At 36.9% G+C, this 16320-nt stretch overlaps 1 protein-coding gene across 2 annotated transcripts in view; it reads left to right on the plus strand.

Moving 5' to 3' along the window:
• Positions 1–16320, plus strand: part of LOC140518715 (serine protease inhibitor Kazal-type 1-like) — a 50939-nt gene that overhangs the window by 13424 nt on the left and 21195 nt on the right. Inside the window, exon 4 of one of the 2 annotated variants that reach the window (XM_072631065.1) lies at positions 5296–5420. The exons of the other annotated variant lie outside the window; for it this stretch is intronic. Coding sequence (XP_072487166.1) covers positions 5296–5341 — 46 coding nt within the window. The 3' untranslated portion in view covers positions 5342–5420. Of the gene's footprint in view, positions 1–5295; positions 5421–16320 lie in introns of those variants that run through there. 2 annotated transcript variants of the gene reach the window in all.

Here is a 16320-nt window from a genome sequence, read left to right on the forward strand (position 1 = left end):
CCATGAGTGTTACCCAGAGAGTATTGTTTTACGGAGATTAAGCATCTAAGAACTAGGGCATGGCCTCCAGTTCAAAGCCCAGAGGATCTAAACTCTGATTCCCCTCTACCACCATATTCTCTGACCAACATCTGTCATATTCCTTTTTTTCATGCGTTCTCAACACTCTGGCTGGGGCAATATATAAAGTGGACATACATATAAAGCGGTGTACATTCATAGATTCATTCTCAGTTAATCTCCTTCATGCAGTCTTAATCTCAGCCAAACAGATTTGCTTGCTATTCTCTTCACATGAAATTCCACCTTCTTCTTTTATGTCTTGCCATAGGATGTATCCTATGCCTGGTATGCCATCCCTGCACATCTTTGCCTCTGGGACTCCCTAACTCCATCAAGGCTCTTTTTAAATTATCACCTACTACATGAAATACATGATTTTTTTTTCCTTCTGGCCATTTGTTGAGTCATTCTCCCCATTCTTTCAGCCAATTACATTGTGCTTACTGAGTATACATTTTGCATTTCACTCAAGTAGCTTAAGCTTCTTGAAAGCAAGGATCTTTTTATGTCTCGGTTTGTTTGTTTATTCCTACTATCTATCCCTCAGCAGGCGCTTAGTAAATACTTCCTGAATTGAATTAAATGGAATCTGAAAGCCTACTCAAAATATACACTACCAGATTAGGAAGGGACTTTATAGACTATGCAGGACAGCTATTATATTTTAAAGGAAAGGAAATTGAATTCCAGGGAAGAAAATTTCCTTGCCAAAGATCACACACATCACTAGCAAAAGATAATGAAAATCTTTTCTACAATTTGCAGATCACTGCCCTTTCCTAAGGGCTACCAGATCTGGCCTCAGAAAATGACTAGCTGTTCGTATCTGGGCAAGTTACATAACCCTGCTTGCATCAGTTTTATCACCTGTAAAATGAGCTGAAGAAGGAAATGGCAAATCACTCCAATTGCTATTCATTCTTTGTTCTCAAAAAGGATCTGAATCTTTAGCAAGACACCCTCAAATGGTGTCCTTGAGAATAGGACAGGGCTGTAATGACTGAAGGACAATAACAAAAACAAAGAAGTTCAAAGGAGGAAAATGTCAGTGAGATGTGGAGGAGCAAGGGAGGTGGAGAAGGTGAGACTTGAAAGATGAATATAATTTGAACAACTTAAGGAAAGGGGGAGGACCTTCCATACCAAAGGAACAACTTGATAAAACAGTCAAAGAAGGACTGTGCCTTTTGAGACTATAGAATCTGGGGTCTAACTTTGAGACTGAGGTTTAAGATCTAAATTTCTTCCTTGCATAGGACATATTTCCAAATTATTTTGCAGTTTTACCCCATTTTTCCCCCATTGTGGCTTTCTCCTTATTGGGGACTGGGACAGAGGGGAACTATAAAGGGCTGCTATACCATGTTGGTCCCTGACTTGTGCCTCTCAGGGTGAGGGATTATGAAGAACCCTCATTTCTTGAGCCTGGCTTAGTATTTTGAGACATTCCAAGTGGCTGATAATTTCAGTTCATTTACAAACCTTACTAAGGTGAACTTGGAATCACTTGATAATTTTCCCATGGTCTGGATAAGTGATTGGCATGAACTTACATCTTTATCAGCCTTAGGGGGCACAAATTAAAATGATGTGTTCTGGATTTCTAGAATTCTCCCAGGTTCTGAGATAAAGTCATAAACTCATAGAATAAAGAATGTCAGAGCTGGAAGTGACCTTAGAACACAAACCTTAAAATGTACCTATACCTTAAATATATATATTTCCTATTGACTAGAACCTCTAGGGAACCTCTGTATTTATGTCTGAATCAAGGATTCTTCCTTTCTTTTATATCTTAAATCACTTTGGCAGTCTGGTGGAACCCTTTTCAGAATCATATTTTTAAGAGAATAAAACAAAAGACATAGGATTACAAAGTAAATTGAAATAGTCAACAAAATATTAAGAACAGAAAAAAGTCCTCAGAGTTCAAAAACTCTTAGTAAGCCTTTGTCTTACTAGACTGATTGTCCAAATTCAGGGTGATGAAAATGTTATGTTATATTGTGCATCAAAAATAAGTAATTTATAGACTCTAATCAAATTTGGTTGTATAGCCCATAAGAAATTTTTAAATGTAATATTTTTCTTAAAAGAAGCAAAGATAATACATAGGATAGACGCAATAATTAAGATGATTAAACTGAAGAGGAGCAGGATCCTAGCATAGCAATGGACTTAATTCATGTGAGAACTAGGAGTCCTGGGAAAAGAGAGGACAGGAAAAATGGAAGAACTCTGAGGCCAGTAAAAATATTAATAGGTAACACTGATATAGCACCTACAATGTACAAGGAAATGCACTAAGGATTTTTCAATTACTCTCATTTACTCCTCAATATAACCTTGGGGGAAGGTGCTAATATTACTCATTGTTTTTGGAAGACAGAACCAAAATATTTATTCACATACCAGAAAGCCAAGTCCATCATAATTACAAAGAAATCTACTCACAATAACAAGACAGAGGGAAATACCATCCCCAAGCCTTCCTTCTACTAGGCTTTCCACAAATCAGCTCCCTTAAACAAATCACAAAAAAGCTCTCTCACTCACATTAGCCAGCTGCCTTTCCCAGCTATGATTATACTCTTAACTTCCTCTCAGGTCTGCTCTAGATCTGCCTCTTCCTGTTCTACCCTGCCTGCTCCAATCATTCAGCAAACTCCTCCCTCCACAGACTCATGTGACGCAGACTTCCAGGTGACAGGATATGTCACATGGGTCTTATTAATGAAGGGGAAAGATCTTCCCATTTGAATTACCATCCCAAATATTTCATATGTTTTCAAATTTTGTCATTTCTACATCTTCATTGACATCTAATTCAGGCCCCCATGACCTCTCTTCTGGACTATTGAAGTACCAGCTGCCTAATTTCCTCTCATTTTTCTCCTCCTTCCATTTCATCTTTCACTCAGATGTCAAAATTATTTTTTCCCAATTTATTTACTTAGTTTTGGTTTTCCACATTCATTTCCACAAGATTTTGAGTTTCAAATTTTCTCTCCATCTCTCCCCTCCCCTACCCCAAAATACCATGCATTCTGATTACCCTTCCCCTCAATCCATCCTCCCTTCTATCACAACTCTTCCTTCTCTTATCCCTATCTTCCTTCTTTTCTTGTAGGGCAAGATAGATTTTTATACCCCATTACCTGTATTTCTTTTTTTCCCAGTTACATGAAAAAGCAATTCTCAACATTTGTTCCTAAAACTTTGAGTTGCAACTTCTCTCCCTTCCTTACTCCCTACCCATCCCCACTGAGAAGGCAAGAAATTCAATATATGCTACGTATGTGTAGTATTGCTAAAGACTTCCATAATAGTCATGTTGTAAAAGACTATGTTTCCCTCCATCCTATCCTGCCCCCCATTTATTCTATTCTCTCTTTTGACCTTATCCCTCCCCAAAAGTATTTACTTCTAATTATCCCCTCCTCTTGTTTTCCCTCCCTTCTATCATCCCCCCAATACCCCACTTATGCCTTTCTCTCCTACTTTCCTGTAGTGTAAGATTTTCATACCAAATTGAGCGTGCATGTTATTCTCTCCTTAGGCCAAATGTGATGAAAGTAAGTTTCACTTTTTCCTCTCACCTTCCCCTTTCCCCCTCCATTGAAAAAGGTTTTTCTTGCTTTTTTTATGTGAGATAATTTGCCCTGTTCCATTTCTTCCTTTCTCCTCCCAATATATTCCTCTCTCACCCCTTAATTTTATTTATTTAGATATCATCCCTTCCTTTTCAACTCACCCTGTGCCCTCTGTCCATATGTGTGTGTGTTTGTGTGTGTGTGTGTGTGTGTGTGTGTGTGTATAATCCCTCCAACTACTCAAATACTGAGAAAAGTTTCAAGTTACAAATATTACCTTTCCATGTAGGAATGTAAATAGTTCAGCTTTAGTAAATCCCTTATGATTTTTCTTTCCTGTTTGTTTTCGTGCTTCTCTTGATTCTTGTGTTGCAAAGTCAAATTTTCTATTGAGCTCTGGTCATTTCGTCAAGAATGCTTGAAAAGCCTCTATTTTGCTGAATGACATTTTTTTCCTTTGAAGTATTATGCTCGGTTTTCCTGGGTAGGTGATTATTGCTTTTAGTCCTAGTTCCTTTGACTTCTGGAACATCATATTCCAAACCCTTTGATTCCTTAATGTAGAAACTGCCAAGCCTGTGTTATACTGATTGTATTTCCACAATACTCAAATTGTTTCTTTCTGGCTGCTTGCAATAATTTCTCCTTGACCTAGGAACTCTGAAATTTGGCTGCAATATTCCTAGGAGTTTCTCTTCTTGGATCTCTTTCAAGAGGTGATCAGTGAATTCTTTCAATATTTATTTTACCCTCTGGTTCCAGAATATCAGGGCAATTATCCTTGATAATTTCGTGAAAGATTATGTCTGGGCTCACCAAGAAAGTGACCTTGTATTGTCTTATTCTTTTTTTCCCTTTTTTGGGCATTTTCCCAACCATTTACTTGACTTTTGAGATCTTTGTCAAGGGGAGGGTATTCTCTGGGGACCTGTAAGTTCTCAGTTCCTCCAAGGTGGCACAATCAAGGGAGAAGATTTTATTCCTCTCCTGACTTGTGCTCTCTAATATTATTCATTTTGAAAATGAAGACACTAAGGCAAACAGAGATTTAAGTGACTTGCTTAGTGTGCCATAACTAGTGAGTGTCTGATGCTGGATTCAAACTCAGATCTTCTAGACCCCATACTCCTCACCCCTATTTATTGTGCTTCCTAGCACAAAAGGAAAAGACCAACTAATAAGATGAAGTTGGAAAGCTCTGGATATCTTTAACCCAGAAAACAGAAAATGAGTCAGGGTGGGAAGAAAACCATAGGGGAAGAGATGTTATTCACTGCCTTTGAATATGGGAAGGATTGTTCAGGTAGGAAAAAATGCAGTTTGTTCTGCTTAGCCCCAAAAGGCAGAAACAAGAAGCAATGAGCAGACATTTCTAAGAGACTGGTTTTGATTCAAAACAAGAAATTTGTGACCAAAAACAATCTCACCATGCATGAAACAGCTGATATTCTGATGTTCTTTGTTCTAAGGCCCCTTCCAACTTCTACATCGTGTACTTTAAGGTTCCTTCCTACTCTAATGTTCTATCTTATCTTGTTCTAACAATCGCTTTCCGGGCAGAATTTTCTTTCCCCCTTAACGTCTAGATTTTGGGAATAGTGGTGACTCACAGTGCTTTATCTTTTCATTTCTTCTACAGGAAAAGACCTGTTCCTGTGGGTATCCAAAAAATAGGGAGCTGTTGAGGAACCAAAATATCCTGAGTCCCAGTGGGACAACATCATAGCTGGCCAGCCTGATTCTTTAATAAATGCATAAGATTGACTCCTGCAATTTATGTGATTTCTCAAGAAAAAAAATAAGTTGGAAAAAAGAAAGTGTGGCACTATAGATTGAAGACTGGCCTGTGGGTCAGTTTGAATTCTGCCCTTGACACAGTATTTCAAAAAAAGTTAACTTTTTTTTTTATTTTTTGTTTTCAACATTCACTTCCATAAGTTTTCAATTTTCTCCCCCTCCCTCCTCCTTCTTTCCTAAGAGAGTATGCAGTATTGTATGACTCTACACACACATTCCTAATAAACAAATATTTACATTAGTCATGTTGCATAGAATAATTATAATGAAATGGAGAGACAAGGAGAAAGAAAAAAAGAAAAGAAAATAGTCTCCTTCACTCTGCATTCTGACTCCATAGTTCTTTTTCTGGATGTGGATGGCATTTACCATCATGAGTCCCTTGGAATTGTTTTAGGCCCTTGCATTTCTGAGAAGGGCTAAGTCTATCAAAATCAGTCACCACATACTGTGGCTATTTCTGGTTTTCCTGGTTCTGCTCACTGCACTCAGCATTAGTTCATATAATAAGTCTTTCCAAGATTTTCTGAAGTCTACCTGTTCATCTTTTCTTATAGCAAAATTGTATTCCATTGCATTCATGTACAACTTGTTCAGCCTTTCCCCAATTAATGGGTATCCCCTCAATTTCCAGTTCTTGGCCACCACAAAGAGAGCTGCTATAAATATTTTTTACATGAGGGTCCTTTTCTCATTTTGATGATCTCTTTGAGATGCACCTCTAGAAGTGGTATTGCTGGGTCAAAGGGTATGCACATTTTTATAGCCCTTGGGGCATTGTTCCAAATTGCTCTCCAGAATGGTTGAATCAGCTCACAGCTCCAGCATCAATGAATTATTGTTCCAACTTTCCCACATTCTCTCCGACATTTATCATTTTCCTGTTCTGTGAAGTTTTTCAATCTAATAAGTGTAATATGGTACCTCAGAGTTGTTTTGATTTGCATCTCTCTAATCAAAAGTGATTTAGAGCATTTTTCATATCATCATAGATATCTTTAATTTCTTCCTCTGAAAATTACCTGTTCATATCCTTTGACCATTTAGCAATTAGGGAATGACTTGTATTGTTGTACATTTGACTCAGTTCTCTATATATTCTAGAAATGAAGCTTTTATCCCCCAGATTAGCTGTAAAAATTCTTTCCCAGTTTTCTACATCCCTCAGAATTTTGGTTATATTGGGTTTAGTTGTGCAAAAACTTGCCAATTAAATGTAATTAAAATTATCCATCCTGCACTTCATAATGCTTTCTATCTCTTCTTTAGTCAAAAATTCTTCTCTTCTCCATAAATCTGATAAATACACTATTCTTTGCTCCTCTAGTTTGTCCATGGTATCAATCTTTATACCTACATCGTGTACCCATTTGGACTTTATTCTTTTGTAGGGTGTCAGGCATGGGTCTATGCCTAGTTTCCACCACACTGTTATCCAGTTTTCCTAACAATTATCAAACAGTGAATTCTTACATCAGAACCTGGGGTCCTTGGGTTTATCAAACAGGAGATTGCTATATTCATTGCCTACTGTGTCTTGAGTACCTAGTATATTCCACTTGTCTACCCTTCTGTTTCTTAGCAGTACTAAGTGGTTTTGATAATTGCTGTTTTTTAACACAATTTGAGATTTGGTAGTGCTAGGCCAACTTCCTTAGCATTTTTTTTTATTAGTCCCTTGGATATTCTGGACCTTTTGTTCCTCCAGATGAATTTTGACATTATTTTATCCAGCTCTAGAAAATAATCTGATAATTTAATTAGTATGTCACTAAATAAGTAAATTAATCAAGGTAGAATTGTCATTTTTATGATATTGGCTCAACCTACCCATAAGCAACTGATGTTTTTCCACTTCCTTAGATCTGACTTTATTTGTGCAAAAACTGTCTTGTAATTGTGTTCATATAGTCCCTGGGTTTGTTTTGGCAGGTAAACTCCTAAGAATTTTATTTATTGTGTTTACTCTAGCTTTAAATGGGATTTCTCTTTCTATCTCTTGCTGTTGAACTTTTTTGCTAATATATAGGAATGCAGAAGATTTTTGTGCATTTATTTTGTAACCTGCAACGTTGTCAAAGTTGTTTATTATTTCAAATAGTTTTTTACTTGAATCTCTGGGATTTTCTAAGTATATAATCATATCATCTGCAAAGAGTGATAACTTAGTTTTTCTTTGCTGATTCTTATTCCTTCAATTTCTTTATCTTGTCTAATTGCCACAGCTAACATTTCTAGTATCATATTGAATAATAGCAGTGATAATGGACATTCTTGTTTCACTCCTGATCTTACTGGAAATGCATCTAGTTTATTTCCGTTGCATATAAAGCTTGCTGCAGGTTTTAAGTAGATACTGCTTATTATTTTATGGAAAGTTCCCTTTATTCCTATGTTCTCCAGTGTTTTTAATATGAATGAGTGTTGTATTTTGTCGAAAGTTTTTCTGCATCTATTGAGATAATCATGTGGTTTTGTTAGACTTGTTGTTGATATGATCAATAATGATAATAGTTTTCCTAATATTGAACCAGCTCTGATTCCTGGTATGAATCCTACCTGATCATAATGTATTATTCTCATGATAAGATGCTGGATTCTTTTTACTAAAATCTTATTTAAAATTTTTGCATCTATATTCATTAGAGAAATTAGTTTATAATTTTCTTTCTCTATTTTGTCTCTTCCTAGTTTGGGTATCAAAATCATATTTGTATCATAGAAAGAATTTGGGAGGATTCCTTCTTCCCCTATTTTCAAAAATACTCTGTATAGTATTGGAATTAACAGTTCTTTAAATGTTTGATAGAATTCACTTATAAATCCATCCAACCCTGGAGATTTTTTCCTAGAGAGTTCATTAATGGCTTGTTCAATTTCTTTTTCTGAGATGGGGTTGTTTAAGTATTCAAATTCCTCTTCTGTTAATCTGGGTAATTTGTATTTTTTAAAATACTCATTCATCTCATTTAGATTATCAAATTTGTGGGCATAAAGTTGGGCAAAGTAATTTCTAATTATTGTTTTCATTTCCTCCTCATTGGAGATGAGTTTACCTGTTTCATTTTTGATATTAGTAATTTGATTTTCTTCTTTCTTTTTTTAAATCAAATTGACCAAAGGTTTATTAATTTCATTAGTTTTTTCATAAAACTAACTATTGGTTTTATTTATTAATTCAATAGTTTCCTTAATTTCAATTTTTTAATCTATCCTTTGGTTTTCAGTACTTCTAATTTGGTATTTACTTGGGGATTTTCAACTGGTTCTTTTTCTAGTTTTCTCAGCTGCATGCCCAAGTCATTGATTTCCTCTTTTTCTATTTTATTTATGTAGTCATTCAAAGACATAAAACTTCCCCTAAGAATTCTTTTGCAGCATCCCATAAGATTTGGTAGGTTGTCTCATTATTGTCATTCTCTTGAATGAAGTTGTTGATTGTTTCTATGATTTCTTCTTTAACCCACTCCTTCTTTAGGAATACATTATATAGTTTCCCATTGATTTTTGGCTTGTTTTTCCATGGCCTTTTATTATATATAATTTTTATCTCACTATGATCTGAGAAGGATGCATTGATTATCTCTGCCTTTCTGCACTGGATTGTGAGGTTTTTATGTCCTAGTACATGGACAATTTTTGTACATGTGCCACATACTGCTGAGAAAAAGGTATATTCCTTTTTATTTCCATTCAATTTTCTCCAGAGATCTATCATATCTACCTTGTCCAGAGTTTTATTTACCTCCTTAACCTCTTTCTTGTTTGCTTTGAGGTTAGATTTATCAAGTTCAGAGAGGGAGAGGTTGCGGTCCCCCACTCATATAGCTTTGCTGTCAATTTCTTCCTTCAACTACCCCAACCACTCCTCTAAGAATTTGGGTGTTATACCACTTGGTGCATACATGTTTAGTAATGATATTGCTTCATTGTCTATGGTGCCTTTTAGCAGGATATAGTTTTCTTCCTTATCTCTTTTGATTAGATCTATTTCTGCTTTTGCTTTGTCTGAGATTAGGATTGCTACTCCTGCTTTTCTTACATCAGCTGAAGCACGATATATTCTGCTCCAACCTGTAACTTTTACCCTGTGTGTATCCCCTTGTTTCAAATGTGTTTCTTATAAACAACATATTGTTGGATTATGACTTTTAATCCATTCTGCTATCTGTCTAAATTTTTTGGGAGAGATCAATCTATTCACATTCACAGTTATGATTACAATCTGTGTATTTCCCTCCATCCTCTTTCCCACAATTTGGGCTTTTAGCTCTCCTGTCTCCCTTCCCCTTCTCAGTAGTTTTCACTTTTCATCACTACCTCCTACATTCTTCCCTTCCTTCTTTTAGCCCCCCTCCCTTTTCCTCCCCTTTACCCTTATTGCTTCTTCCCTCCCTTTTTGCTTTCTCTTCCATTTCTTCCCCTTTCCCCTTCTACTGCCTATAGAGCCAGTTAGAATGATATACTTAAGTTTATTGTTCCCTCCTTGAACCAAATCAGATGAGAGTACCTCTCAATCAGTGGTCATCTCCCTCCCCTCTTTCCCTCTACTATTATTTTGTACTTCTTCTTGTGATGTAATTTGCTATTTTCTACTTCCTCCTTTTCACACCTCCTGTTACAATCACTTCACATGCCTAAATCATATTTTTAACATGACATCATTGACTTTATACCTGTTCCCTCCATGTATATCCTTTTTGTATTTCATAATAAATGTACAATTCTCAAGATTAACAGGTATCATCTTCCCTTATAGGCAGGTAAACAGTTTGCCCAAATTGAGTAATAAATTTTTGGGTTTTTTTTTCACCCCTGTTTACCTTTTTATGCCTCTCTTGAGAGCTGTGTTTGAAGATCGAATTTTCTATTAAGTTCTGATGTCTTTGTCAGGAGGTCTGGAAATCCCTAATTTCATTGAATGACCATCTCCTTGTCTGAAATGTTATGCTGAACTTTGCTGGGTAGTTGATCGTGGTTGTAGTCCCAGCTCCTTTGCCTTACAGAATATCGGATTCCAATTCCTTCTATCTTTTAATGTAGAAGCTCCAAGGTCCTCTGTGTTCCTGACTGTAGCACCTCTATATTTGAATGGTTTCTTTCTGGCTACCTGTAGTATATTCTCCTTCACTTGGTAGTTCTGGAATTTGGCAACAATATTCCTTGGTGTTTTTAGTTTGGGATCCCTTTCAGGAGGCGAACAGTGGATTCTTTCAAGGACTATTTTGCCCTCTGGATCTAGGACTTCCGGGCAGTTTTCCTTGATGATTTCCTGGAGGATATTGTCCTGACTCTTTTTTTCATCATGGCTTTCTGGCAGGCCAATAATTCTTAAATTTTCTCTCCTGGATCTGTTTTCCAGGTCAGTTGTTTTTCCAATTAGATATTTTACATTTTCTTCTATCTTTTCATTCTTTAGATTCTGCTTGCCTGATTCTTGCTGTCTCACAGAGTCATTAGTTTCTACTTGCCTAATTCTAATTTTGATCAAATTGTTTACTTCAGTTAACTTTTGCATCTCCTTTTCCATCTGTCCAATTGTTCCCTTTAAGGAATTATCTTCTCCAGTCAATTTTTGTACTTCCTTTTCGATTTGTCCAATTTTTCCAGTTAGGTTTTGTGCTTCCTTTTCCTTTTGTTCAATTTTCCTTTTTAAAGAGATGTTCTCATCAGTGAATTCTTTTTTCAAACTTTTAAAATCATTGGCCAGTTTCTCTTCTATTTCCTTCTTCAGCTGTTCCAGGAGAGTGGTTTGTGCATGTGAACAGTTCATAGTCCCTTCTGAAGTTTCAGACGGAAGAACACTCTCACTACTGACCTCTTTGGGTATTCATGTTTTGGTCCTTGTCCCCATAGAAAGATTCTGTGGTTTTTTCATTCTTGTTTTGCTTTTCCTTTTTCATGATAGTGATTATGTGTTGTGGCTTCTGGTTCTTTCAATTAGAAGCTGCAGAACTTGGTGTTGAGCTGACTTGTGTGAAAAAGCTAAGAGCAAGTGTCTTTTTATCTTTTTGTTTTGTGTTTCCCCTATCAGCACTGGGGTTATCTTGTTAAGTGTGTGGGAGGGGTGGTCTGGTCACTGGAGATCTCAACTGAACTGAGGCAAAGTCAAGATCAGGGGATGATGACCCCAGCTGCCCTATTCTCTTCCCATTTCCCCTGGAGTGCTGAGGCACTCCTGGGTCCTAGTGCTAGTTTCCACCCCTCCTGGGGCTCCTGTCCTAGCACTGAGGCTCACCTGGGTGGTAGTGTGAGTTTCTACCCCTCCTGGGGCTCCTCTCTTAGAAATGAGGCTTGCCTGGGTCCTAGCATGAGTTTCTACTGCCCTGGCTCCCCTCTCCTTCTGGTTTTCTGTTCCACAGTAGGAGGAATACCCCTTAGCTATTTTCCTAGCCTCAGGTGTTATGAGATTATTTTCCCCCTCTGCTATTACCACTGATCCAGGATTTTTCTGGGGAAATATTTTATGGTTCTTTCGAGATCATCAAGGTGGGAGGAGACAACATTTCCTGATCACTCCACCATCCTGGCCCCGCTACTGTCTCAGTTCTCCCTGGAGCCCTCCTGCTCTGCTAAGCTGGACATGCTGTGCTGTGTGCTGTGGTCTCACTTCCATGGAAGAGGTCCTTCCCATCGACCTTCCAGTCTGTCCTGGGCTGTGAATCTGCCACAATCTGTCTCCTATTGGATTCTGCACCTCCAAAATTTGGTCAGATTCTCTTTTTAAAGGTATCTGAAGGAGTTTGTCTAAAACTTAGGTGAGTCATTGCTCTCACTCCACCATCTTGGCTCTGCCCCTTCTCCTTAACTTCTTTCTTGTTTTGAGGTTAAATATATCATGTTAAGAGAAGGGGAGGTTTAAGTCCCCCACTAGTAGAATTTTGCTATCTATTTCTTCCTGTAACTCCCTTCATTTCTTCGCTAACAATTTGGGTGCTGTATCACTTGGTGTGTACATATTTAATAATTATATTACTTCATTGCCTATGTTGCCTTTTAGCAGAATATAGTTTCCTTCTTTATCTCTTTTGAATAGATCTGTTTTTGCTTTTGCTTTGTCTGAGATTAGGATTCCTACTGTTGCCTTTTTTTTTTATTATTTCAGCTGAAGAATGATATATTCTACCCCAATCTTTAACCTTTACCCTGTGGGTTTTCCCCCTTTGCAGATATGTTACTTGTAGGATTATGGTATTTAATCCATTTTGCTATCTGCTTCCATTTTATGGGAGAATTCATCCTATTCATATTCAGTTACGATTACTGTCTGTATTTTTCTCTCCATCTTATTGCCCCCCTCCTCATCCTTTTATTTCTCCCTTCTCCCTTACCCTCCTTGAAACAGTTCTGCTTTTGACAACCTCCCTCAATCTGCCCTCCCTTCTATCAGCCCCCCTCCATTTCCTTTCCCTTTTCCCTTACTACTTCTTACCTCCCTTCTGATAACCTCCTCCCTTTTCTTTCCCCTTTCCCCTTCCACTGACTGTAGGGCAAGTTAGATATCTGTATTTAACTGAGTATGTTATTCCCTCATTGAATCAAATCTGATGTGAGTAAAAGTTCAAACAATGCTCATCTTCTTCCCCCTTTCCCCTCAACTATAATAGAGCACTTTCAAGCATTCTTGATAAAAGAGCAGAGATAAACAGCAAATCTGACTTTCAAATATAAGAATCAAGAGAAGACTGAAAAGGTAATCAGGAAAGAGATATCATAAGGGACTTATTAAATTTAAACTGCTTACATTCCTACTTGGAAAGATGATATTTGTAACCTTTTTCAATATTATTGAAGTTGGAGAGAATAATAAAATTAAGGGGTGAGAGAAAAATGTATTGGAGAATGAGAAAGGGAGAGGTAGAATGGGGTCAACTATCTCACATAAAAGAGGCAAGAAAAAAACTTTTACAATGGGAGAGAAGACAGGAGAGATGAGAGGGAATAAGTGAAACTTAATCTCATTGAATATGGCTTAAGGAGGGAATGACATACACAAGTGCATATGAAAATCTTTCTTACCCTAGAGGAAAGTAGGGAAAAAGTGGTAAAGAGAGACTGAGTTGTTAGAAGGGATAGTAAATGGAGGAGGAAGTAATCAGAAGCAAAGACTTTTAAGGAGAGATAGGGTCAAAGGAGAGAATAGAATAAGTGGGGGGGTTAGGAAGGAGGGAAATAGAGTTAGTCTTTCACAACCTTAGTGTGATGGAAGTGTTTTGCATGAAAAGCGGGTCAACACCTTGCTAAAGGAGACCCAAAAAAATGCTGAAGAAAATAACATCTTGAAAAATAGGCTAACTCAATTGGGAAAAGAGGTTCAAAAAGCCAATGAGGAGAAGAATGCTTTAAAAAGCAGAATTAGCCAAATGGAAAAGGAGGTTCAAAAGCTGACTGAAGAAAATAGTTCTTTCAAAATTAGAATGGAACAGATGGAAGCTAATGACTTTATGAGAAAACAAGAAATCACAAAACAAAACCAAAAAAATGAAAAAATGGAAGATAATGTGAAATATCTCATTGGAAAAACAACTGACCTGGAAAATAGATCCAGGAGAGACAATTTAAAAATTATGGGACTACCTGAAAGCCATGATCAAGAAAAAGAGCCTAGACATCATCTTTCATGAAATTATCAAGGAAAACTTCCCTGATATTCTAGAACCAGAGGGCAAAATAAATATTGAAAGAATCCACCAATCACCTCCTGAAAGAGATCCAAAAAGAGAAACTCCTAGGAACATTGTGGCCAAATTCCAGAATTCCATGGTCAAGGAGAATATATTGCAAGCAGCTAGAAAGAAACAATTCAAATATTGTGGAAATACAATCAGGACAAAACAAGATCTAGTAGTTTCTATATTAAGGGATCGAAGGGTATGGAGTATGATATTCCAGAATTCAAAGGAATTAGAATTAAAACCAAGAATCACCTACCCAGCAAAACTGAGGGTAATACTTCAGGGGAAAAAATGGTCTTTCAATGAAATAGAGGACTTTCAAGCATTCTTGATGAAAAGACCAGAGCTGAAAGGAAAATCCGATTTTCAAACACAAGAATCAAGAGAAGCATGAAAAGGTAAACAGCAAAGAGAAATCATAAGGGACTTACTAAAGTTGAACTGTTTACATTCCTACATGGAAAGACAATATTTGTAACTCTTGAAACTTTTTTCAGTATCTGGGTAGTTGGTGAGATTACACACACACACACACACACACACACACACACACACACACACACACACACACACACATAGAGAGAGAGAGAGAGAGAGAGAGAGACAGAGAGACAGAGAGCCCAGGGTGAGTTGAATAGGATGGGATCATATCTTTAAAAAAATGAAATTAAGGGGTGAGAGAGAAATATATTTGGATAAGAAGGGAGAAATGGAATGGGGCAAATCATCTCTCATAAAAGAGGCAAGTAAAAGACTTTTCAGTGGAGGGGAAAAGCAGGAAGGTGAGAGAAAAAACATGAAGCTTACTCTCATCACATTCGACTAAAGGAAGGAATAAAATGCACACTCATTTTCGTATGAAAACCTATCTTACAATACAGGAAAGTGGGGGAGAATGGGATAAGCAGGGTGGGGGAGATGATGGAAGGGGGGGAGATGGTGGAAGGGAGGTCAATGGGAGGAGGGAGCAATTAGAAGTCAACACTTGGGGAGGGACAGGGTCAAAAGAGAGAGCAGAAGAAATGGGGGGCAGGATGGAACGGAGGGAAATATATGTAGTCTTACACAACACGACTATTATGGAAATCATTTGCAAAACTACACAGATATGGCCTATATTGAATTGCTTGCCTTCCCAAAGGGGATGGATGGGGAGGGAGGGAGGAAGAGAAGTTGGAACTCAAAGTTTTAGGAACAACTGTTGAGCACTGTTCTTGCATACAGCTATGAAATGAGAAATACAGGTAATGGGGTATCGAAAGTTATATTGCCCTACAGGACAAAAGAGAAGATGGGGATAAGAGGAAGGGAAGGATGTTAGGAGATCCAGAATCTTAAGGAAGAAAATGACACCTTTAAAATTAGAATTGGCGATTTGACGCCAGTAAAATTATAAGAGATCAAGAAACTATTAAATAAAATATGAATAATTAAAAAATAAGAGAAAAAGTGAAACATAAGAAAAACAACATATTTGGAGAAAGGCTCAAGAAGAGATAAAATAAAATAATCAGACTAGATAACAGTTATGATCAAAAAAAAATTTGGTAAAATACTACAAGAAAATTGTCCTGAAGCATTAGAACAAGGAAGTACTGTGGAAACAGAAAAAGTTCTATGATCACCACTTAAAAGAGATCCTAAAGGAAAACTCATAGGAATATCATAGTCAAATTCCTAAAACCCCAGCTAAAGGATAAAATATTAAAAGCATCAGTATTAAAACAAAGTAAATATGATGGTGCCACAATTAGAATCACAGAAGACTTAGTAACAAGGACACTAAAGAACTACAAGTCTTGGAGCACTATATGTCAAAGAGCAAAAGAATTGGGGCTCTGCCTGAAAAGTAAAAAAGATAAGCATAATCCTGAATGGAAAATGGACATTTGATAAACTATCAGAATTTAAAGATTTTGTTTAAAAAAAACTTGAACTTTATAGAAGATTTGATATACAACAGCCAAGAAAAATATAAGATATATATGAAAGTCTGATGGTAAGGGATTCAAAAGGACAGGCTATTTTTTTACACGTGTAAAATGTAAAATATATGTCTAAGATTCTTATTGATAATTGGATAAGTCATAAGAAAGATTGGGATAAACCTGAACATGATATGAATTTAAAAAGTAAAATCATTTAGTCAGTTAAAAAGAGCATTTTGTATAAATGAGGAGCAAGGAGAGAAT

This window comes from Notamacropus eugenii, chromosome 1, assembly GCF_028372415.1.
Source record: "Notamacropus eugenii isolate mMacEug1 chromosome 1, mMacEug1.pri_v2, whole genome shotgun sequence".
In the NCBI taxonomy this organism is placed as follows: Eukaryota; Metazoa; Chordata; class Mammalia; order Diprotodontia; family Macropodidae; genus Notamacropus; species Notamacropus eugenii.